The 25,338-nt window shown below is 49.6% G+C and overlaps 1 protein-coding gene across 4 annotated transcripts in view; it reads right to left on the bottom strand.

Moving 5' to 3' along the window:
* Positions 1 to 1,601: 1,601 nt before the first annotated feature.
* LOC136101813 (sodium- and chloride-dependent GABA transporter 2) overlaps positions 1,602 to 25,338 on the bottom strand; it is a 32,636-nt gene continuing 8,899 nt past the window's right edge. For 2 of the 4 annotated variants that reach the window (XM_071817413.1, XM_071817417.1), the window contains exons 6-15: positions 23,635 to 23,767; positions 19,416 to 19,550; positions 9,370 to 9,473; positions 6,167 to 6,291; positions 5,339 to 5,451; positions 5,074 to 5,211; positions 4,230 to 4,332; positions 3,489 to 3,589; positions 2,880 to 3,050; positions 1,602 to 2,102 (exon numbers count right to left, since the gene is read on the bottom strand). In XM_071817413.1, coding sequence (XP_071673514.1) covers positions 1,983 to 2,102; positions 2,880 to 3,050; positions 3,489 to 3,589; positions 4,230 to 4,332; positions 5,074 to 5,211; positions 5,339 to 5,451; positions 6,167 to 6,291; positions 9,370 to 9,473; positions 19,416 to 19,550; positions 23,635 to 23,767 — 1,243 coding nt within the window. In that variant the 3' untranslated portion in view covers positions 1,602 to 1,982. The remainder of the gene's footprint in view (positions 2,103 to 2,879; positions 3,051 to 3,488; positions 3,590 to 4,229; positions 4,333 to 5,073; positions 5,212 to 5,338; positions 5,452 to 6,166; positions 6,292 to 9,369; positions 9,474 to 19,415; positions 19,551 to 23,634; positions 23,768 to 25,338) is intronic. The other 2 variants (XM_071817421.1, XM_071817425.1) reach the window with 2 other exon arrangements.

A 25,338-nucleotide genomic window follows, 5' to 3' on the forward strand; every position in this document is an offset into this window, starting at 1 on the left:
TCTGGAGCTCTGAGACTTTGAGGCTGCCCAGGAAAACAGTGACAGCCAGTTCAGCCGTTACCTGCTCCTTGGTCCTATACTTTCAGCATTCCCAGAGGCGGCGAGGGAGGCATTCAGAAAGCTGGTGGCTGAGATTTAGACATGGAAGGTGCAGGGCTTATGACAGGGTAGAGGTTCACCCATGGTTGCACATGCAGCCTAGCAAAAGAACCCGCACATTCAGAGTTCCTGTGGGAAATCAGCTGGGAAAAGGGAAAATGGGCTGGAAATGAGATGAGGTTTCCACAGGCACTCTGGAACTGAGCCAATGAAGCCTCGGAGGACCACATATCAGTGGGCTCTCCCTGCTAGAGGTTAAATCTGTACTGCCAGAAACCCTCCCAGCAGCAATCCCCCCAGTATTTGGTGCTCACAGCCTCTGTGAGTGAAAGCTCATGACCCCTTTCCAGCATCGACCTGCCTCCCATCTCAGGTCACCAGGCTCCAACAACACTAAACCGGGGGAAAACTAAGCCCAAGAAAAGCCAAATAACTTGCCACTGCCTATAGGTCCTTGGGGACCTAAATCGGTGCTTGCCGCAACTGAGGTCACTGTTCCCTACAAGAGGCAGTTGTCCGTGGAGAAAACCTCAAGAGGAAACGGTGGGGGGAAATGCCCAGGTCATCGTGACCCCGGAGAAAACCCCTCCCCCTAGGAGAAAACAGCCACCCAGCCCAGAGGCTCTCCCCAAGTAGAGAGAGGGGGGACCCCGCCACCCCTAGCCCGCTCGCCGGGAGCCGGCCCCGCGTTGCGGCCGTCGGTGAGGTCCTGGGGCCACCTCGTGGCTAGTGGCGCGGATTGCTTTCATGTGCCTCTTCCACTGCAAGCCTTGGCCGTAGCGCGGTGACCACCCGTGTCCGTGTGCGCTTCAGGAAGCCGAGCGCCTCCGGTCCCTGGCTCAGTTCTGCCCGGTCTGCGTTTTCCTTCAGGGTTTTCTGGGAACCGTCCAGCTTCCCGGGGTTACTTGTCCTTTGGCTGCCCTCCTCGGATACTGGGGCTACAGCACTTAAAACACAAGCCCTTTGATTTATTTTTTTACCCAAACAGCCTGGAAACGAGGGGCCCTGTTTGTTGACATAACATGCAGATCCCACTTCACGCAGCCCTTCTTCCCTAGGCAGAAAACCAAAATGAGTGGCTCTAGAGCACCTGGAAGGCAGTCAGCACAAAAAAGACATAGACCTGCAGAGATGAGGGAGAGTTACCCGTGATCCTTCCCTTGGACAAAGAAAACACAAACCCACACGCTTCTCTCAGACCCAGGGAATAGCCCAGTGACTCATCAGCCAGATGACTATTTTGGGCTAGGAGCTGGCAATGGCTCCAGCAGAAGGCATTGCACTATCCCCTTCAACCAGGTACCACAGTCCTTATGGGGGGCCCCAAAATAGTGTTCCCTTTTTTCCCTTCCTACTCAGGCCAAGCTTCCTGTCCTCTGGCCACCCTCCCACACGGATGTGTCCGTGCAACAGAGATCCAGACCTGGATGCCCAGCACACATCCAGCCTAACATGCTGTGAGCAAGAGGTCCTGTTGAGACAAAACTGAGACAGAGCGGATCTAGTGGGCAAAACCAAAGATTTAATGGAATGGAGAAGCTCCCAAAGTCCACACTGGAGCCACATCTCTGAGACTCTCTGACACTCTCCACTCCAGGATCAGTCCTTCCTTTCTGCCCAGCAGAAGGCTGGGATGCTCAGGAACACGGGTGCTTGATCTGCCCCTTAAGAGCCCTCTCCAGGGAGAGGATTAAGGTGCATCGTTAACTCCATGCAGACCATCTCCATGGCAGCCTCTTCCTCAGCCCCTCAAATCTTCCAGAGAAGGGAGCTCAGCCCAGAAATTCCTCTCTCCTTGGCAAACGAAGTATCCTTGCATTATCCAACAGGTGGTAAAGGCTGTATAGAAACCGTTCTGGGGGAAAGGAGAGCCACCACTGCTCCTAGCAATGAGATTCAAGCTCTGTCATCATCAAGAGGCCAGCTCTGGTGGAAGGAAGGGGCTGTCCCGTGCCTGGCCTGGAAGGCAAGTCCTCAAGTGGGCAGGTGAGTTGGCGAAGCCTCTGGAAAGCAAAGGCAGGCATTGAACGCAGCCACAAAGACAAAAGGTGACCTGGGCCCTCCCCTTCCAGACATGGATATCATTCAGCCAGCCAGGGCTGCAGGTCTGGTCCCTAAATGCCAGGCATGTTGCCAGATAAGGACAGTCGGCACTGCAGAAACTGAGGGGACAAACTCATATTTGAACAACCTGTCCCAAGACAAGCACTGAGCACATGAGAGACATGAGACACAGTAGGAAAACTCCATCCTCCGTTTGCTCCAGGCCAGGGCTAGAAAGCAGTCCAAAGAAAGGACGGTTCCCAAGTACTCTAGGTGATTCCCTCCATGAGTTTGTCTTTAACTGGGACAGCAGGTGTGTAAGGGCCTGCTTTCTATGGGGAGCTGGACAGGCCCAGGGCACTGACACATAGCTGTCCACAACACTTATGGGATCTGGAGCTTTCTTGGAGCAAGTACCCCAGCCTCAGACAAGGGTGGCCTTCAAACTGACTTGAGGCACTGGAGATCATCTACCTAATGAACTTATTCCTAATGGTGCTTGCAAAGAGACAGAAGCAATAAGCAAAGGGCAACAAGAGGCCACAGCCAGCTTGAAGCAGCCCTTCAAGCAGGCAGAACTTTAAAAAAAACAAGCCTGTTATAGCAATGGACTCATTAAATTGATTTATTCTAGGCTCCCTGCTAATTAACTTGCAACACACAAATGATCCCCTTGCAAGGCTGGACTTCAACATGGCAGCACAGCCCATGCCCCAGTCCCAGAGCACCAGCCTCACCTCTCTGAGGGAACCTTTGATGCTGGAGAGTTTGTAGATGATCCAGAGAGGGATGCACACCATGGAGGAGAGGGCCAACAGCCAGCCCAGGGTGTCTCCCCACCATGGGTACACATACTTCTTGTTGTAGGTCAGTGGGGTGTATTTGATCAGAGAAAACAGGAAGGTTGCCTGGAAAGGTGGAAGAGACCAAGACAAAAAGAGCAAGAAAATCAACACCGTTAGTCATAATAGTTGTTCCTGGTGAGTCCACACCTGCACAGAGTCTCATGGTAACAAAGAGCTCTCAGAACAGCAACTGAGGAGGCACCAGTCAAGCCAGCTTTGCTGGGACAGCCCTCATGTGCAGCACTGGGCAAGGCAGCAAGGAGCTCACCCCACCAGCAGATGCCTCTGTCACTGCAAGGCAGCGTCCCTCTCCCCATTGTTTATCCCCACACCTGGCCTCCAAAGCCACAAACACATAGAACAACAGGCTCCCATAGTACAGGCCACAAAACCCCCATACAAATGCACATCCCTCTGTATATAACGCAGGTATCTATATCTCAGAGGTGCCCAGCTCCGCTCATCTTCCTCCTCACAGCCCCTCTTCCTGGGAGCCCTCACCATGCAAACCGCTGGGGTGATGAAAAGCCAACAGTATTTGATGATGGACCACGGCCGATAGCCAATCATATCTTCAATGTTATCATAGAAACGCTCAGCACCTACAGAAAAGAGGAAGGATGCCTTGCTGCTGCCAGGGAAGGAGAGCAGCAGAGTCGACATGTCCAGAGTCCTGCATCATCACTGTTTGAGTGGTTCCCAGAAGGTGAGGCAGTAACCTCAGCATAGCTGACAGCCCTGTTTGGGAGCTCACCAGGAGTGTGAACAGCTTTAGTCTTTGCCCTGGACTAGCATTCCCTCCATCCCAGAACAGCCCAGTGGGTCAAGCAGGGCCAGGCCCTCAGCATCTCCCAGGCTGGGACCTGAAACCAGGTTTTCCCTGTGCCTTGTGAATGTCAAGGTTGAGAGATGGCCCTCAAAAATGCTCGAGGATCTCAGACTCCTCTATACACAGGTCAGGCAAAGATTTCCCAGCCAGCTCCAAGTCAACAAAGAAGGAGGAACTCAAAAGCAGGGGTGCATAGGAACATACTGGGGATGTCTGCCAAGCAGATCCCCCAGGGAGTTGCTGTGAGGAAGCCCCCATCAGCTGTGTCCAGAGGCTCCAAAGCAAGGGTTTAAAGGTCTGCCTTGCACTGTGAAGCAATTGCCAAGATGAGCCACAGACCAGCATTTTGAGGATGGACCAAGCGAGAGTCTGAGAGACCAGAGCTGGGGACCCCCTGCCCAGTTTATACTCACCATAGACCCAGGCAATGCAGAGGGTCTCGAAGATGGCCACAAAGAGCAGGCACATACCACTGGCAGCATAGTAATCAAAGAGCTGGAAGACATACATCCCACCCTGGGAAGGGCCAAGCGGGCAGCAAGGCAAGATGGGGAGGGAGAAAGGGGAGAGGAATCAGGCACAGGCAAGGAGCCCCAGCCACAGCAGGAAATAATCTCCACATCTACCCCAGAGCTGCAGGCATCTTTCTCTCTCTCCCCGGGGCAGGGATTTAGCCAACAGCAAAGGCCTTGTTCCTTGTGCTCAAGGCCTGATGGAGACATGCAGCCACCCTGCTCTCGGGAGTCTCTACAACCCTTCATTCCAGGGCAGGGCAGTGACTGCCAGGGATCATGGGGATATTTTAGAAGATAAACAAAACCAAAGCAACTCTTGTAGCTGGAAGCGAGGGTGGAAATCCCCTTAAGAGACACAATGCATCTGATTTACTTCAGCCCCCTAATTTGCAGAGGGAAGAAGCTGTGTATGCAGTTTTGCAAGCACCTGTCACTGTGGGCCCTGAGGCAGGCAGCCTGGGTGTTTCGCTGCCAAAATATGGGCTGTCCAGAGCTCAAATTATCAGTCTTGGCAGGAGAAGCATCAGGACTGTGACTGGCACAGAGCGTGAGGGCTGGAAGGGAAAATACAAACGCCATGGGGATGGAAGGGCAGCTTCCCCCAGGCACTGTGCAGTAGGATGGGGCTCACTGGCAAGCCCCCAGCCCCAGCACAGACCCGACCACCCACCAGACCCCCACCTCTGCCAGGGGAGCACTCAGACCCAGCAAGCACCATGCAAGGGGTCTGAGCCCAAAATACCTCTGTGAGCATCACCAACCCGACCAGAAAGGAGAGGATCGAGACCAGCAGGATGAGGGTTTCCCGGCGATTCTTCTTGCGGAAGATGGTGGGGTACATGTCCACAATAGCTGTGACGAGGCTCTCCACGCAGACAAACTGCAAAGAGCAGAGATCCCATCTCCGTTAGCCCACCCTGACCGGTTCCCCAGCCCAAGTTCAAGCCTGTCCTGAGGAGACACTGGCTTTTGTTTGGCAGAGGATTACCCTGCACCTCCACCCTTACCTGGCTGTCCAGTCCCAGCAAAACCACCATCAGGAAGAAGAAACATGCCCAGAGCGGGGAGAAAGGCAGCATGACCACAGCCCGAGGGTAGGCGATGAATGCCAGGCCAGGCCCTGCAGGGAGAGGGTCTTTCAGAGTGGGCAACAGCATAGAATCATAGAATAGTTTGGGTTGGAAGGGACCTTTTAAGGTTATCTAGTCCAAACCCCCTGCCATGAGCAGGAACATCTTCAACTAGATCAGGTTGCTCAGAGCCCCATCCAGCCCTGCCTTGGATGTTTGCAGGGATACATGGCAGTGTACAGCTGGTACAGAGCTGCCTGGGGCAGCCACCAAGCCAAAGCACAGCCTGCAGCCATGCAGCCTCTCGTTCCAGTTATACCAGTGCTGTGCCTGAAACCCAGGTTCCTGAAGGGGTGGAGGAGCCCAACAGGGAGAGAAGGGGGATGCAGAAAGCTCTGGCTGGATTGCTGTCATGAAAGCTGGGAGCTGGGGAAAGCCTCCGAGCCCCAAGGAGCATAGCACTAGCCTGGGTGTACATAATGCAGGCACCTCACCTCCACCACTGACAGCAACTGCCTAACACTTGCCCTTAGAGGAAGCTTAGAGTGACCTCAAGACATGGCCATTACATCTTAATATTTAGTGTGTGTGCATTCATCTCTCCCTGGTTCTTGGAGGCAGAGAGCAGAGCTGCCCACCAGGATGGAAACCTGCAGCTGCAACACTGCTTGGCACAAGGTGGGTACCCCTCCAGGCATGCCCCTGTCGCTGCGGGGGTTAAGCAGCAGCTCCCCTGCAGCCCCATCCACCATGGTCCCCACTCACCTGACTCAGCCACCTCAGCGATGGGTACGCCCTGCTCCTCTGCCATGAATCCCAAGATAGAGAAGATGGCAAAGCCGGCCACGAAGCTGGTGCCACTGTTGAGGAAGCAGAGGGCCACGCAGTCCCTGGGAGGAGGGGGCACAGCATCAGCCAGGTGGGGGTCCAGGTATGACCCACACCCCAGGGCAGCCCCCCGCAAGGCAACATCCACTCTTCCACCCCAGCTACTCTGACCACAGGAGGGCCTCTCTCTCAGCACCCCACAGATCAGCTCAGTACCAGGAGCTGCAGGAGGATGTCCCAGGGTGGGCAACACAGCAGGAGCCCCCCAGGGAAAGCCTTCTCCAAGGACAGCATAAAGATGCATTCCTCACCTAAGCTCCTTGTTCATGAGGTAGTCTTGTTAAACATCTAAATGCCTGATTTTTGTCTTGTTTCCTCTCTCTCTCCCCTGGTCCCTCCTGTAGCAGAGAGTACGGGAGATTATTTTTGGCTGAGAAGGGGGCATATTGTTGTTGTTTTTTTTTTTTCCTTAATAGATTTCTCAGACCAGTGACAATCTCCTTGGTTCCCAGATATCTCCTGGTCCTCACATTATGAGAAAAAGATGAACAGCACCATCCAATTTATTTTCTCTGATCTACTCCCTTTTGTCTTTGTTTCATCTCATTCTCATCCATCTATGCTTTAAACTAAGCATCTCTTATCTATCCAATTCCTTTTCACGCTCCAGTCTCCCCAGTCCTCTTCTGAATGCAACCCTGGGGACAACAATAACATTTGCAGCATCTTTCCAGGATATTCTGAACCAAACTGAATACAGCCCTTCTGGCATTTCATTGCCCATTCTGACTTTATTAAATCCTACTCTGCAAATCCAGTGTGATTTTCTGTATCAGTCATTAGGTATCTCACATTTTAGGGGCTTCATGCTCCTCCCTGCACATTAACTAAGTCTATTCATGGCCTGCAACCTTTTCTAGAGAGAGAGAGAACAGTTCATGCAGAGGCCCTGTGCTGTACAAATTCAGATTATTCCTTCCAAAGCACAGCTCTTCACATTGTCAAGGACTGCACAGCACCTAACACCACTATCCTGCCCTTTCACCTGGTTTCTGAGGCTGTAGAGACTGAAAGAGGCCCATGGGGTGAGTCCCCATGAATCTCCTGGCTAGTAAGGAGGGTCACACTCCACCAAGTTCAGCTAACCCAGTGGGAAGCCCAAGCCAGAACCTAATTTTTCTGATTGCTATAAACTGCCTGCTCTCCATTCAAATAATGTTCAAAGCCATTTTATACAAATTCTCATTTATTTCAAATAGCTCCTCTTCCTTCCAGGTGTTTCTCCCTCTTTCCCTTGAATGTATGCATGACGGGTCAAACCCTTCCCAGAAAGGCTTGGGCTGGGAGGTACTCCCCAGTCCTACCTGGCAGGTGGGAAGAGGTGTCATGGTGGATGTTAACATCTGCAGAATGGCCAGAGCAAAGAGGTCTCTCTGTGTTTTCACATGAATAGGAGCCCTGATGATACCCCTTACTCTCCCAGAAAACAAGAAATGCTCTGTGCCATTTGGTGCCATCTTGGGCTGCTGCCACATGAACAATGGTCCCTCCTGCCTGCATCCTTTCCTCTTCCAGGTCACCAAAGGTTACGCCTGGCCTGGGATAGCTGAGTGGGGCACCATGCTTGTGGTCCTCTGGCCTATTAAAGCCTGGTCCTGTCTTCCTAACACAAATCAAGGCTGCAGAGCGCAGGACCAACTCATTAATTATAAAATCATAGAATGGTTTAGGTTGGAACCTGCATTCAAAGGTCATGTTAGTCCAACCCCCTGCCATGAGCAGGGACATCTTCAACTAGATCAAGTTGCTCAGAGTCTCACCCAGCCTGGCCTTGAATGTCTCCAGGGATGGGGCATCTACCACCTCTCTGGGCAACTTGGGCCAGTATTTTACGACCCCTTAAAACTGGGTCCATGCCTGGGAACAAACTAGTCAAAGGTTTGACACCAAATCTAAGAACTATTTCCCTAGCAAATCCAAATAGCGTAAAGGGTCCATGTATGAACAGACGTCTCTCCACTTTCTGTAGCACTCTCAGGGGCAGCGCCAGAAGCTCTTTACAACCTTCCTGCTAAGCAGCCTGTCATTATCTCCGTGCTACACATCTAGCATGCAGATGCAAAGAGCTTGTGTTCAAGGACATGCAGCAGGCCAGAGACCAATCCATTATCTCTTCTTTTCCTACAGCTTTTTATCTCAAAACTGCATCTAGGAGAATGGACATGAAAAGGAGGAGGAGTCCCAATGCAGCTGCTGTTGGAGAGGCATCCCTAAAGCAGGAGTGAACTTCTCCTAAGGTCAAGAGAGAGAAAGATTCCAAGCAAGGACCATGAAGCCCATGGTCTGCCTGGACCTTTAATGTCAACAACCACAGTTTTGAATTTAAAAGAAGGGAGGTGAACCCAGCGCCAGGAGCAACACAGTTAGTAGAGAAAGGGTGGGAAGAGAGGTGGGTAGTTTTACCTAGAGGTGGTCTCTTCCACTCGCACTAGCCTTTTACCCCTGGGAATGCAGCTCCAGATCTACATCTACAGCACAATGAGTTTATTTTCACCTGACCACTTCAACTTGGCAGCCTGATTCTATATGACAACTTGGCTCGTTTCTGTTCAAAGGCAGTCCAGAATGGGGAGAGCGTGCAAGAAACAGAAGTCCTATCTACAGGCTTATGTGTGGACCATAGATAGCACATAGGAACCCAGAGCACTGACAACTGTGCAAGACACTAGGTCCAAATGAACCTAGGAAGGATAAATCACAAGGTGAAAGGACTCCAGTCTAGAGCCATTAGATCTCACAGCTCTGCTTCCCCTATGGCTACTCATGCACCCATGTAGTAGGGGAGGTTGTGGTGTGGGCTGGGGACACAAAGCTAGTGAAGAGGATCAGACTTCGCTGGGTCCCAGCTGGTGGGGAAGAGGGATTTATCACCCATGGCAGGGAGAGAAAGTTCCTTTGGCTAGAAAGCACAGAGAACTGGATTTGGGGAGAAGACACCTCAAAGAGTTTTCTTACACCTTGAATAGAAACAGAAAACATGACACTTCAAAAGGCCAGTAGCCTCCAGGAGTTCACCAGCTTATGTGCACTGATGTCCAGGGAGGGGAAGGCTCTAGGCAGCAGCCTCGTGCTCCAGTTACCTGTAGCAGTTGTTATGGTATTTGTTATAGCTGCCCAGAGCTGTCAGGCATCCCAGACAAATTGCATACGAAAAGAAGATTTGAGTGCCTGCATCCATCCAGACCTGCAAGGGAGATGCAAACACAGGTGAGAAGACAAGACCAGCACAGACACTGCACAGGTGCAAAGAGGCAGAAATCCCAAGGGCTGCTGTAACCAACAGAAAGGCTGGGGATCAGGAGGTCAGCAATACCCAGGATTTAGACAAGGCTTTTCTAGGGGCAGGTTATACAGCGCCAGGAATTACAGTGCTCAGTGAGGCACGCAGGGGGAAGGGATGCACCAGGACCCTTGCAAACCCACAGCATGTATAGCTGATCATTATCATCTCTTTCTTCCTTGGACAAATCTGCAGATCCCTGTGACTCTCCAGAGCCTCCTGGCCACAAGAGATCAGATGAACACTTTCCACAAGAGCTGAAGGAGCCCTCTACCAGCAGAGAAGGGAGACTTGATTCGGATAAGGCTGGTCTCCCACTGGGTAGCATGGGTACACACAGCTTCTGGTGGTGGCCCTTCTCTCCAAGACCTAGTTTAGAGGCTCCAAAACTTAATATTAACTGAGGAGAAGAGGAGTACTAGAAATAAACAGAGTTGTTTCCAAAAGACATCTCTTAAAAGAAAATGTAAGAAGGCTGTTAGTCCCATGAGACACCTTTGAACTCCGCTTCCCTCTCACTGGCAATAACATGAACCAGTGCTCCGAGGTTGACATTTGTCAATGCCAAATTTTATCTGAAAGCCTAGCTGTGTTCAGTCACCAATGCAACCACTGCCTTTTGCAGAGAACAGCAAAAGCAGGAACCAACAGTAAGGAATGAAGCAATGACAAAGATTATTAAGTAAACCCTCTGTATTCTAAGGTCTTTCCTCCTAAGGGGTTTATAAAACAGAAATAACACAGTCATTCAACTAGTGCTGAAGGGCAGCCACATTCTAGAGACAAAAGAGAAGCTAGTCGGGAAAGAAAAGCAGAAGAAAAGCATTACTGGGACAGCTTTAATGAGAGAAGTCTTCATTTGGCTATACACTTCTTTCCCAGAGTAGTAGTGCTGGTAAGCCCTCAGACAAACACCAGCCTTGCCCCAGGATCCCCTCTGAGAAGAACAGAAGTCAAGGGAAAGTACCACAGCAGTTCTGATGACTCCGAATCACACCTGTACCTGTCAGCCAAGACCTCATGTCCTGAGCCAATGGTCAGCTGGGCAGCATCTGCCCAACTACCCCTGCTCCTCAGGCCATCCTCACCAATGCACATTTCTGCCTTTCCTCTTCCATACTGGCCAAAAAGCAACTGTGTGGTGAAAGGTTTTCTTTAGTCTTTACCTCTTCTCCTTCCCAGGCTGATGTGACTTATGAAGGGATGTTATGAACCCATTAGCTCTGATTTTCTGGAAAAAAACCCTCTGTTTTAGCTCAAGGGACAGCTGCACAGAACAAATGCTCTCCCTGCCCACTGCTGCAAGACCCAGCAGCACAGTCCATGGGGAGAGAAAGCAAAGCCCTGTTAGAGCTAGATTGGGTGAAACTGCTCTCCCTGACCATCTTGCCAGGGAGTCAGATCAAAGATCTGATTTGTAGCATGGGAAGGGACAGATGATGAGATAGGACTGGGGTAGCTATCTCTGGGCACTGGGAAATTGAAAAAGTAATTAACCTGGGTTTATTTTACTATTTTTGGAGGAGTAGAGTGGGTAGGCAGGTTCAGAGAGCAAGAGTTCAGTTTTGCATTTCAAAAAGACTGGAGGAAATCAAAGCCATTTTTATAATTGATTCTTAAAGCCTCACTGTTCTTGTGGGCAGTCAGGGCACAGCTTCTGCTTTTTAGTTGGTTTTTTGGCACAGCAAGGCATCAAGGTGAGCTGGACCAGCCAACACCTCTGTGTCCATAATTAAAGCATCTTTGCACAGATCCAGGTGGAAACTTCAGTAGGCTTGCTTTTTGTTTTACTGTTCATTGCTAGAATCCCACCTTCTGAGGCTTTTGGAGCCCTTGTAGTTCAGTTTGTCAAAATCACAAGTCTTCTGCCATCAAACTGCCTACCCCACACTTGCCGTAACTTTGGATCCAGCTGACAAGTTTCAACCAGTTTTAACAGTTCATAGAAACTTCAAAGATATCAACTACCAATGAACTTCACATCAGCCAGGGAACAGGAAAAAGACAGGAACTCAGCATCGCTACTGAGCAGAAAGCTACAGGGAGGAGGAGTCAACCAGTGTTAAATATCAGATAAATCACAGGAGGCATGGGAGGAGGCAGGAGGCATGGGAAATATCCCAAGGGTAGGAAAAGAACTGATGCTTTACCAGCTGTGGTAGAAGTCAAGTATCAAGACACCAAGCTTCATTAGCTCTGTGGTTCATGAACTGGCTCATTTCTAAAATTCAGCAATACCCGTGACTGTGCAGCAGAGATAAGCATGGGGCACACAGGCTCCCTCTCTTCCCAACACAACACCCATGGGGTGCAGGCTGTGGGAGCCCAGCCCCAAAGGGATGTCTTTAGGGACTATAGGACCGGCCTTTACATATGTATGCTCCCATTTGAAGCAAGGCAGCCTGTGGCTGAAGCAGTGTAAATAAAGCTAAACCTAGCTTGCAGAGTTTATGATCCTGCTCAGTCAGCATGATTGTGAGCACCAGTTCAGGCTGCATGCACTTTTATTTCCCACTTTAAAAGGTTACTGCTGCTCTTAGGGCAAAGACCAAACCAGCTTTATGTCCTTCCCAGCCCTCTGGCAGTTCCCAAATGAGGAGAGACTGCAACAAGACTGATGCCGTGGCCAGCCCTGACCCACTAGTGATAGAGCCGAGCAGTGGCAGCAAGTCCCAGGGCTGCAGAATCACTGGGGTCAGAAGGGACTTCAGCCCACCTCTGTCCCAGCCTCCTCCTCAAGCCCCTCATGAGAAGCACCGCTGCCCACACAGTGCCATGGGCTCATGGGGGCTGCACAGACCATGCTCTTCAGAAAATAGCAACCCACAGCTTCTCTTCCCAATCCGCTGCCTGTGCTCATTTCTCTCACTGCAGTGACTCAGAGAAGTGTTTTTTTCACCTCTACCAGGATCCCTCTTTCCCTCCTGTGCTGCTGATCAATAGCCCCTCATTATTTTAATATTTCCACTTTGACTGAAGGTGCTCGCTGGGGTCAGGCAGGGCTCTCTTTCCCCTGCAGGTAGGAGCACATTGCTGTTCTCTGGCCCCTGCTCCTAAAGAGGGTGGTAAAGTTGATCCTGTTCAGATTTCGCTGGCACATTGGCAGCATGGGTATTCTGATTCAATCGTTGTCTGCAGTTTAAATAAACCATCTGCTTTATTTAATTCATAATTCAATTTCTTTGAACATGTTGTTTACTCCAGTTTGTAATAAACTCCTACTCTCTGTTTTTAGGCAAAGTATTCACACCTGAGCTGCAGTTATCCAAGATGGTTATAACCTGCAAGTGGAGGTATTCCTTCACCCCTTAATTTTCTCAGCAATATTCACTTTATTACGTGTACTGGAATTTAATATCTCCCTGTACTAAAACTGATCCTTCCTTAGGAAGATCTAAAAGCACTTACAAATAACAGTAAAGACTGTTTTTGAGCAAAATGTTATTGAACCCCAGTGCATCTCACACATCAAATACAGGTGCCATGCTGAGAAGTGCTGAATGGTCCCCATCAGCAAGCAGAGATGATATAGCACAGAGTGAGTACATGCTGCGTGGAGGGTCACTCTTGGCATAATGCAGAGCAGAGAGCAAAAACCACCCAAGTCTTCAATTGCAGTTCAACCAGCATTTCTTTCACACTTGGCATCACAGCTCAGCCCACGGCACTGGCACTACCCACCAGCCACCCGCTGCACCACACAAACTCATCACTTCAGCCCAGCCTTTAAAGTGAAGATCCTGATTCCTTAGATTTCACCTCAAGACGCCTAGGGCACCATTTCCAGATTATTGCCTTCCGCCTTCATTCAGGACCAGCCAACAGGCCCCAGCCCAAAGACCCAATCCATGGCCTGCAGCACTGCAACAGCGCAGGGCTGTGCAGCCCTGGGACCCGGCTGCAAAGAGCCCACCACCATGCTGCACAGCCCAAGCCAATGTTTTCCTTCATCCCCATTCACCCCAGGAGGGTGGTAACGAGCCACTGATGTTTCCATAAAGCATTCCTGGTTCCTTTTGCCTGCCCTACACTCAGCCAAGCATCACACTCCCAGATCCAAGCCCCAGCAGCTTGGAAAATATATCCTTGGTGTACTAGGAAAAGCATGACCAGCAGGTTGAGAGAGGCTGTCCTCCCCTTCTACTCTGCCCTGGTGGGGCCGCATCTGTAGTGCTGCTCTCCAGTTTAAGAAGGAGAAGGAATAACTGGAGGGAGTCCAGCAAAGGGCTATGTAGATGATTGGGGGTTTGGAGCATCTTTCTTGGAGGAGAGACTGCAAGATTTGGGTCTGTTCAGCCTGGAGAAGAGAAGGCTGAGAGGGGATCTCATCAATGTTTATAAATATCTCAAAGACGAGTGTCAAGAGGATGGGACCAGACTCTTCTCAGTGGTGCCCAGTGATAGGATGACTGGCAGTGGGCACAGACTGAAGCACAGGAGGTTCCATCTGAATATGAGGAGAAATTTATTTACTTTGAGGGTGACTGGAACAGGCTACCCAGAGAAGCTATGGAGTCTCTTTCTCTGGAGACATTCAAAACCCACCTGGATACATTCCTATGTGATCTGCTCTGGGTGAACCTGCTTTAGCAGGTGGGTTGGACTAGATGATCTCAGAAGTCCCTTCCAACCCCAACCATTCTGTGATTTTGTGATTGAGCTCCTTAGGAATCAAAGATTGGGTCTTTGTTCCACAGTTATCCTCCTTGTGACTGCACTGAAGGCCCCCGCAATGCCCCACCAGTGAGCACTGACCTCATGTAACCCACACGCCTCAGTGCACCTTCAAACCTACAGAGATGTTTTACACCCAGGAGGGCCTGCCCCGTGCTGGGATTTCTTTAAACACCACAAGAAAGCAAACAAGTTTCTGGTTCATCTCAAAGAGCATAGCTGCCTGCCCCAGGGTGGTGTGGAGGGGTGAAGGATACTCTGAGGGATAGTCCTTGCTGCCCAGGAAGATGGGCTTTATGGTCCTCCTTGCCCAGCTGCTTGCAAGTGGACAGAAAGACAGCTTTTTTCCTTCTTGCTATGTCAGCACTGAGATCACACTCAGCAGGTCTGTGTGTCTGTAGCTGGCCAGCCACCTGCATCCCACACCAGGAGGGCTGGTGAGAGTCGAAGGAGGAGGAGGAGGAGGAGGAAGCCCTGCAAGTTAAATACAGCTGTGGTTCACCCCATGCGGATGCAACTACTCCAGCAAGGTGGAGGAGAGGACAGCAGCCCCGAGATTGTCCAACATGTGTAGGAGCTGCCAACACTCCCTCCATCCTGCCCAGTGTCTGCCCTCTGCCCCCCAGAAAAGGCCAGCAGTGGTGCCTGGGCTTGCAGACCCTCCACAGACCCTCTGCCAGGGCTGGGGGACATGGGGTCCTGAGCCAGGGTGTGAGGCTGTGATGAGCAAGCACATGGTGATGGCCGCAGCTCCACCAGTGCACACAGCCACGTACAGACCCAGCGGGTTGCCCTCCATCATGAAAACAAACATGCTCGTCTTCAGAAAGGGAAAGTGGGGGGCCAGCAACAGCACAAACTGTGTGCACGGGGTCGAGCTAAAGGCTTGCTGGTAAAAAAATAAATAAGGGGAACAAATAATATTTAGCAGGCCCACAGTTGCCCTCCCCTCTTGCTGGGAAGCAGCAGCTCTCGCTGGCCATGGAGGAGCAGCAGGAGGGGCTTGAATTTGGAGAGAGTCCAGGGGCTCTTCCCCAGCATGGCTATTGAGGCCCATGGTTAACCCAATAGGTCACAGCCCTGCAAGATGCACACATCTCTCATCCTCCCTGAGGTGGCCCAAAGGGCTTATCCTCAGCACAGTCTTGCAGTAGGAGTTGCTCTGGCACAAACCATGGGTGAGTGCCACGAGGATGGAGTCAGGCTCTTCTCAGTGGCAAACAATGATAGGACAAGGGGCAATGGGATCAAGCTGGAACACAAGAGGTTCCACTTAAATTTGAGAAAGAACTTCTTCTCAGTGAGGGTGCCAGAGCATTGGAACAGGCTGCCCAGGGAGGTTGTGGAGTCTCCTTCCCTGGAGACATTCAAAGCCCGCCTGGACACATTCCTGTGCGACCTCACCTAGGCATTCCTGCTCCAGCAGGGAGATTGGACTAGATGATCTTTTGAGGTCCCTTCCAATCCCAAACATACTGTGATTCTGTGATACTGTGACCCCAGCAGCCTCCATCTCCGGTCACAGCCACAGCAGGCAGCCCCCCAAAGAGCTGGGGACATCTGTATCTCTTGCCTCCCCTTCCTGCCACATCCATCCATCGGTAAGCAGAAGCCTGTGCAGGCTCTGCAGGGACAAATGCTGCTCCAAAAAGCAACCACCGGGGAAATGGGTGAAAGAAAATGAGAGGGATGTAGGCAAAGTTATTTGAAAAGCCATGCAGATGAGAGAGGGAAACAACAAGAAGCAGTGGTGGGATGAAGGTAAATGCTCTGAATTTAGCTGTGCAGAGCAAGTCAGCATGGTGCTGTGCAGGGTCAGGTGTCTGGGACACCGATGGTGCTTCCCTGCCCCAAGACCAGAGGCACAGAACCCACCAGGGCCTTCAGCAAGGCTGGGCCCATCGAAGAAAGTTCTGCCTTTACGTAAAGACTGGATGAAGTACAAACACATACAGCAAGGTGGTGGGTTTTCTGGAAATTTCAAGAGGAAAACAAGGGAGAGAGCTTTGCAGAAACATTTGCTGCTTTTCCAGAAGGAGATATGCACAGAGGCTGCTGCATTTAACTCCTTCTCCACCCTCACTCATTAAATCAAGCAAAATTTAGCTAAAGTTGCTTGAGACTCGATACCAGAGTGGAAGGAAACCATTACGTTTCTCCTTTTTAAAGTAAACCCAAACACGCAGCCGGCACTTCTGCATCAAGCTCATCAGAACTCTCTTTGAATCTGTCTATTAAAATGGTCCCTGGTCATAGCATGAAAGCATCAAGCGATGAAGAGCCTGCCAGGGCCTGAGAAAAGTTCTTCTAATGACAAGTTCCCCACACTTAAACCTTTTTTCTGCTCTGAATTTCTCTCATTTCATCTTCCCGCTCCTGGTCACACTGTGCATCTCTCTCCTAATCATATCCATAAATTTCCAGCATTATATAGTGGAATAAACAATTGATAAAATTGCCACAAAAGTAATTGTAAAGGTCACAGTGATCAAAAGTGGAAATGGTGAATGACCCCGAGACCCCATTTCAGTTAAAACACATTCTGCACCATCAAATAAGTAGGACCCTCATGAAGCACAGAAAATGTGGTCAAGGAGAAGGGGGGGGGAAAAATTTGGCCTAGAAATGCTACTATTATAATACTAAGTATTATCCAAATAAAAAGCAAACTATGGGATTGCTTTTCAGATTTTTTAGTGTGAGGGCATACAGTTTAAAATGGATTATCTCTTGGGTGGTTTTGCTGTTATCTGTTTGTGTATGAGCAGAACCGGACTTCATTATTCTAAACTTTCATTTGGCAGTTTCTCTGTATAGTCTGACCTACCTATCAAATGCATTTTATTCAACACTTTAATTATAAACATTTCATAGATTTGGAAGATGAAGGTGCAGGAAGATTTAGGGCATTGCAGACATCATGGCCAGAAGAGACCATAATCAATCAGCTAGCCCGAGCTCTCGTAGGCAAGGTTTCCCAGTTCTGTTCAAGGTCATCTGGCAGGTGAAAAGCAATGATTTCCACACACCAGTCTGATATTCTGACACCTAATCACATCTCAGCTGCTGCTGCTCCCCTGGTAGAATCTGCTAAATAATTCATCCCCTCTTTTCACCTAGTTTTTCATATACTTCAAATGAGTTTTGATGTTGTCCTCTTGTATGTTGTTTGCCCTTTGCTTAAACCTCCCTTTGAGATGTCTTATCATAAGGCTCAGATTGCAGCAGGTATTTTTAATTCTTTTTTTTTTTTTTTTTTAATTTCCAGAATCCCTTCCCAGGCACTAAATAATCTTCCATTTTTCCAGGCAGTGCAGGATTGCAGGTAAACAATCACAGCTCACCATCCTCTGAGTGCAAATCTATTGTAATCGACTTGGCCTCGATGGGCTGGCAGGACTCACGCTGTCCCTGCGCAGAGAGAGGGGGGCACAGTTGGCAAGTGTTGGGGCTTGGGGCACTAACCCTTTCCTTCCCTCTCTGATGGGTAAGTACAACAGAAACCTGGATCCCTGCTGCTTGGTTTGGTAGGATGGCTAAAGTATGCTGGAGGAAGGCAGCTGCTAATACCAGCTGCTGCTTTTCTCCCACAGAATTGAAGCATTCATCAGGGAAGGATGGAGCCGGGAAGGAGCGAGTATTCCTCCCACCATGGAGGATAAGCCATCCCCTTACTCTGAAGGGTTACTCTGCCTTTCCACCAGCGCATTAGTATTTTCCAGGCTGGGAGGAAGCTGTGCTTCTAAAACTCAGGCTGTAATTGGAAAAGCTTGCCAGGACGGACCTAATGAGGACACAGCTAGTACCAGCAAAACCATGCTATGCCTGAAGTGGTTTAATTCAGTCCCCTGGGTGACACAGCCACAGTAGCAACAGGACTTTTTGTAAGTGAGTGAGCACCCTTTGAATGTGTTATTTCTCTTCGGAGGTCTCTCACAGATCATTGGCACAAATGGAGCCACAAACACTGCAAACACAGGCCTGTCCTCACCCCCTTCCAAGCCTTGCTGCACTTCCACACCGAGGAACAGCTGTCCTATCCACCTCCTGTCCACAGGCAAACCGAGAGTGCAGGAAAGCAGCCAGCACTGTAAGTGGGGCTTTTCACTCCTTGCCCAGGCACAGCCTTGACCAGAGAGCAAGTCTGAGAAAGCTGAGCAGGAATTTTGAGTCCTTCCTGTAATAAAAGCCTGACTGAAGCTGGAAACTGAACGTTCATGTTTAGCTCCCCAGCTCAGAAGCCATAAGTCAAACTGACTTGCACAGAGCTGCGCAGCACCGGTGGCACAGGTGGGACCTGGGGATGCCACACACTGCTACTCCCCTCCCATAGGGTCCTCTCTCCTCCGTCAGGGAGAATAGGATCAGCTGGAGCCATTCCTCCCCCAGCAATTATCCCCCCTCATTTGCAAAATTAATAACCAAGGCAGCACTGGGCCTAGAGCAGGAAGAGTTAATAGGGTTACGAAGGGTTTTGCTGGCCTATTTTCCAGGCAGGGACCCTTTAATCTACTTTGGAAACACCTTCACACAAAGGCTGGTACAGCAGCTCAGCTGGAGCCAGGATTTAATGTGGAAGAACTTGTCCCAAAGAGATTAAAAGTAGCAGTTGGGCGCTGACCCTCCCGTCAGACGGGCAGGAATTTCTCACAGGGGCCGGGGAGGCGAGGAGGGCAGCTGGATCCTGGGGTAGTGCTGCAGTGTGCCGTGGCTCCCACCATCCACACACCCAACATGCTGCCTAGAGAAGCTGGAGCAAGCATGCCAGGAGCCTGGCTCGTCCCCGCGAGCTGCCACCACGGCGCAGAGCAGCACCCCACGCACTGGCTGCCTTCGCAGCAGCAGAGTCTTCCTGAGAAATGGGTGGGTTCAGCTGTCACCACTCGTGATGAAGGGTTAAATCCTACTGCCCATGCCCCTGGGCAATTCAGACCCAACTCAGACTAGAAAATATGGTAACAGGACAGATGAAAGCTGAGGACAAGACAGTGCAGGGACCGTCAGAGTATACATCAATATGACAGCCCTGACTTACGCCCACAAAGGAAAAAAGAGGAGAGAGAAAGAAGAAATTGGAAGAAAGAGAGTGAGAAAAGGAAAAGGAGGGAGAGAGGACAGCCACAGGCATCCATGCAAGCACAGCTCAGCCATTCAGTCCCCCCTCCACCTTACCTGGGGATCCCCAAGGCGACTGAGGTCTGGATAAAGGTAAAACAGGATTCCCTGGGATGCTCCAGGCAGGGAGACTCCCCTGATCAGCAGAACGACCAGCATGAGGTATGGGAACGTGGCTGTGAAATACACCACCTGTGAGGAAGATGAAGTTCAAGCATGAGCGAGCAGCAAGGGCCAGAGCGTGCAGCACCGGCCGGCAGCACAGCACCGACCCCTGGGCTGAGGGACAGGGGCAGTGGTAGCAGATGGGTCAGGCTGCCTCCCCAAGCACCTTCCTGTCATCCGCAGCAGAAAGATATGAATTTCAATGTGTGCTGAGGAAACTCATAACATGCCACAGCATGTCTGGAGCCAGACAAACCTTTCTGGTCCTAGAAGTGATCAAGACCCCAAGCCAGGCTGTCACCAGGTTGGAGTCAGAGTAACCCTACTGAAGCCAGCAGCGCAATATCCACGTGCAACAGTGAAGGAGCTGCCCCCAGTACCCATCTGCACAACCCTATCCTCAACAGAGGCCCAAGTTGCACACAGAAAGTCTCTTCTCTTCAACATTTAGTGGCAAGGTTGAAGAGGTGTGCAGATAAGAGGTAGATACACCCTGAAATGTGATTGCTGCCAAGGGTCCAGCAGGGGCAACACTGGGGCTCCCCCATTCAGGGCAGACACTGGCAAAGGGCTTGTGCCCCCCACTCCGCACTGCAGCAACTTACAGCCGCTGCCTCTGGCTGACCCTTGTCCAGATACCCAACATGGATGGGACTTAAGGCAGAGCAGGGCAGCATGTCTCAGACTTGCCACCAAGGACTCAGACCAAAACAGGATCTTTAAACTCTTGCTTTTTACACCCCTAGTCCCATGAGCAACACAGAGTTACTCAGGTAGGGTTGAAATCCCTTCTCCTAGCAAAGGAACCATGTCCCTTGAGGGAACACTGCAAGCCAGTATCTGCAAATCCTTTCAGGGACTCCATGTCTGGTAAATATAACATTCAATTTGGGGATTACTGGGGTACTTTCAGCACTGTTCAGGCTAATTGCTGTAGCATGCCACAACAATAACATACTGTGGTCTGTGTTTTCCACACAAGCAACCCAATATCAAGGGCTGATGCAGCCTTCCCAGCAATTCCAAGCAGTGTCATTAGTCCCTTCGTATTGCTGTAACACCTTCAAGACTTACTGACCACCTTGGAAAAAGCTGTTCAGTCTGTTTTATCATGCTAGGCCAAAAAAGGAATGTTGCTCCTTCGAGTTTTTTCTGTGTAGATGTCCTGAGTGAGGATTCACATCAGCACACTTCACCTGAGTGCTACCCTATGGCTTTCTTCTCAGCTTGGGCAGTTACACACTAGAGAACTAAAGCTCATCTCTGGAGGAACCACAGTATGTAATGATGTGAGATGATCTACTTCTCATTCCTGCCCATCCATGCAAAATGAATTGATGCAAAATCCACCTAAAGCCCACCATCCCTGAGCAGGGTCACAGGCTCTGCCACAGCTATAGCAATTTCTGCATTAGAGGAGATCCTACTAAGAACAAGCATACAATTTCCCTGTACAGTATAATCACTTTCACTCTGCCCTTGGATAATCCTTATGATTCGAGTAATGATTCAAAAAGATTTCCTCTGGATCCACCTTGATATACTCCATCTGAATAAAGCAACATCCAAAGCACCTGTCACTGCAAGCCCTCCTTTGAGTCAATATATACACTCTTTCGTGATTCAGTTTTGTAATGCAGAAGAACAGAAGTCTTCAAGTGATATTCCATCTGTGAAAAAATGCGCTACTAGTTGATCATCTCTGCCCACAGCTCCAGGTTTTCTATGCATTTCATGTGCCCGGTTCTATATATCACAGCAGTCTTGAGGTAATGCCACAGAGGCTTGTGAAAAACACGTTCTTGCTGGGACTCATGATTGACTGAGACGTCTGTACAAGGAGATCCATACCTGCCCCTCTGAATCTGCATCCTGAACATTGAAGGAACCCAGGGCCACCATCCTTTAGGACAGGCAAACACCATCATTCATTTAATTCTCAAATTTTCAAGGAGTCTCTGATTTAGAGCATTTCAGTGACAGTTAATCAAATCTGCAGGTCCTACGAGCTGAACAATCATCCCTGTATTTACCGCACAACCAAATTCTTTTTTCATAAAATGACAGGAAGCAAGTATAATATTTCTCAGCTCATGAAAGCAAGATTAAAAACAAAAATCACAAAAATAACCCATTGCCTCTGAACCTTACTGCACGTTCTTCCAGGATGCCAGGTTGCACGTTCTCAGATGGATCTCTAAATAACATCAGTTTGAGGAGCTCAAAACATGAACTGGTGCTGGTTGCCTGGCATATTGTTTGGATTCACATTTTGTTAATGTTCTATGTGCTTTGCAGTGTGCATAAACTAGCATGTTAAGCTTTTCACTCAACAGACACTCACATCTGCACTGAGAGCAGAGGCCTGAGTTTGGAGAATGTTTTGCTGGATTAAGTGCGCCAAACTTCTATCTAGCAACAGGAACATCTGGATCCAATGAGATATTACTCAATGCTTGGCTGGGACCCAATCTTTTTATTTCTTGGGCATTGTTAGCACTAACTACATCACTAGGAACCTTGCCGGGATCAGTGTGATCGTTCTGTCACATGCTGGTCAACAACATCCAGGGTTTTATTTGAATCTGATCCACATGCCTCGGTAAAGTGGTTCCATCTGTGACAACCTCCTGCATCTGTGAGTGATCCTCAGGGATGAGCAGTCCTCACATCACAGGATGCGAACTGTTCTTGCTATTCTGAACCAGGTGATTTCAGCTCATGGTGTTTGTCCCTCCATAGGCAAATCCCCAGGACTAAGGCATATCTCTTCCCCAATGGGACTGTATTCCCACAGCCATCAATTTAGTTGGTTTATTCAACATGTGGAGGCTTGATAAACCTATGGACACTGTTGCTTTACTGAAAGAAGGTTTCCGTTTTCAGGAAGATCTCATAATCACTAGTCCTTTTTGCTGAAAAGCACTTGCATTTAACTTAGAACTTGTATCTAAAATAGACTGGATTTGTTCTCAGCACTTCCTACACTATGTTTGCTGTATCTTAGTATCATACTCACTGTTACTATGCTGCCTCTGCTTACTTTAACCAGACCACTACAGCAAGCAGTTGCTCTTTTCTTCTAATTTTACTCCATAGAAACCAGAAAACATCATCTCTTCAAGCTGCTTGATTTCCCCATCATGTTTCATAATCCCAGACTGTTCTGGAAGCAGGAGAAACTGCTAACATCCATACCGTCAGCTTGATGGAAATGAATGCAGCTGGGGGATTGGACTAGATGATCTTTCGAGGTCCCTTCCAATCCCAAACATACTGTGATACTGTGAAGTTTACACCTCATCACACACGATGTCTTGTTCAAAGCATGCTGAGAAGACACCATTTCAATAACATACAAGATCTTTTCATTTCCATCTGTTCTTGCTGGCTCCAGACAAAGCTGGCTGGGAATGGGTCAGGAGGCAGTAGCAGAAACTAAGTTAAGGGGTCAGTGCAAATGACAGTGGCACACTCTGCAAAGAGGGAGCATGAGATGGAGCTGGATGGTCACATCAACCTTTCCCAGAAGCATTCAAAGAAATAGCTCTGTGGTGACCAGTGTGGGGAAAACAAACAAATGAACAAATGCCTTTACTGCTGAGGAATAAGCGCAACTGGAGGAAGAGTTAGGATGAACAAAAAGAAAAAAATGAGATCCCCATGGCAATGAGGCAGAGAGCGTTGAGGCCATCACAGTTATCTTCCTTGCTATCTAATGAATTTGAAGATTTTCTAGCTGCACTTGTCAGCAGAGGCAAAAACATGCTTCTTGCTCACACTGTGGTGGGAGGGAAGGGAGCATGCAACCATCCCATAAATAAGAAGATTCAGGGTCTACTGGGCCTGTGGATGCAGAGGGACCAGATGAGGATATACATCTTGGAAGTTAATGCTCTGAGACATCTCAGTGCTCCCATCCTTTCCTACCCAAAACACAGAGCCTGGCTCACACTCCTGCTGCAAGTTGAGCCCCACAAGCTCCTACCGGTTTATTCAGGGAGTGGTTCCCGGGGTATCCCTAGGACCTTTCTAAACATACAAAAGGTGACTAGATCAAGCACTCCAGCTGTGATCAAGGGAAGAGGCTCAATCTGAACCAAGGACTCACCTTGCCTGTAGACTTGACCCCTTTCCAAATGCAGAAGTAACAGATGATCCAGGCCAACAAGAGACACAGAGCCAGCTCCCAGCGCAGGCTGCCCAGGTGCTGGATGCCATCAGAAATCTTTAGCACTCTCCTCCTGCATTGGGGGGAAACAAAGGAACATCCAGGCGTCACTGCTGTTGGCCACTAACGTTCCAGACACCACACTGGATCCCACCACCATGGCACCCGGTGGCTCTGGGGAGAAGAGTTCAAGAGGAATCAAGCAGCGCTCCCCTTTTAAAAGTAATACCAGTCTGGCAGATCCACACATGTTGGACCAAGACATTTCTTCTCCTGTCCTCCTCCCACCCTTCATCTGTCTTGTCCTCTAGGGTAAGAGGTCTGTCTCTGCAAGAACATGCAGCACTTTGTACACACAAGCTCTGCCTAGGCCTTTTTCATGTAAACCACAAAGTTCACCTACATTTCTGACATGCTTCAAACCTCAAAGTGAACAATACCTTGCACTTACCATGCAGAATCCATGAGGATCACCCAAGAAGCAATGCTGTCCAGCTCCTTCTCCATAGCACACTACTTCTGTCTTTAGGAGGAGCTACCAATTTCACCTCTGCACTCAGAGTAGCATAGCATCTCATACCATGACTAAGATCCAACCAACACCACAATAATTCCCATCGCACAGTCAGAAGAGGCCACCTTGGGCATCCTCTTTCAGCCAGTGTGGAGAATAGGATCCTGGACTAGATAGATTTTGGTTCAGCTAAGGTCTTATGGTATCACCTTGGCCATATAGCATCTTTCCATGTTGTGGGTATGTCAAATCTTCCCCATCACTTACAGAAGTATGGACTCACCCTCCTCCATCTCCTACACCACACAGATGGATCTGAGCGTGAAACACCATGGTGCAGTCACAAAATCCCAAGCCTGAGACAGGCAGAGATGGACATGCACTACACTGGAGCCCAGCAGCAATGTTCCCCCTACTGCAAAGGAAATAGTGGCCTCCTACCTCCCTGCCCAGGGAGGGCAGGAGCAGATGCTTTACTGGAAGCAATGGACAGTGGAAATATCCAGTCCCAGGTGCCGTTTCACCTGTAACACTAGGAATGGTCACGGCATTTACAGCAGTCAGCCTCACGGAAAGCAGCCTAAGACCAGCAGGTCACACGTGAGCAGCAGGCAGAGGGAGAATACAGGCTCGGGGAGCACACAGAAGACAGAGAAAGCATAAAAAACTTTGAAATTTTAAACCAGCATCCCTGTGCTGAGCCAGGAATAGTCCAGAGGTGCTGTGTGCTCCACGCACTGACAGCACCTGGCAGCAAGGGCAGAGCCCTCCATCCCTCCACACACACAAGGAGAATTCAGAGTGTCAGCAGAGGGGCCATTTGCACAGCCTGTTGGCCGGGACTCAGTGCTTCACTCTGCCTGTTCTCCCAGGAGATGCTGAAGATTATCAGAGATCCCAAGACAACAGGCCTATGCCTTCAAGTCAGAAATAAAGCTATTCTGTTCCTCAGGGCAATTCACACAAGGTGAGAAAACAATGAAAGTGAGGGAGCTAATTTCACTCTGAAGTAAGCTGATCCCAGCACTTCATTTCAATTTTGGTGAACTTCTCCCCTCATCCACCATGCCAGAGCCTTCCAGGACCATGCTGGTATCACACAGTAGCATTAATTCAAGGGAACGATCACC

Source organism: Patagioenas fasciata, chromosome 1 (genome assembly GCF_037038585.1).
Source record: "Patagioenas fasciata isolate bPatFas1 chromosome 1, bPatFas1.hap1, whole genome shotgun sequence".
In the NCBI taxonomy this organism is placed as follows: Eukaryota; Metazoa; Chordata; class Aves; order Columbiformes; family Columbidae; genus Patagioenas; species Patagioenas fasciata.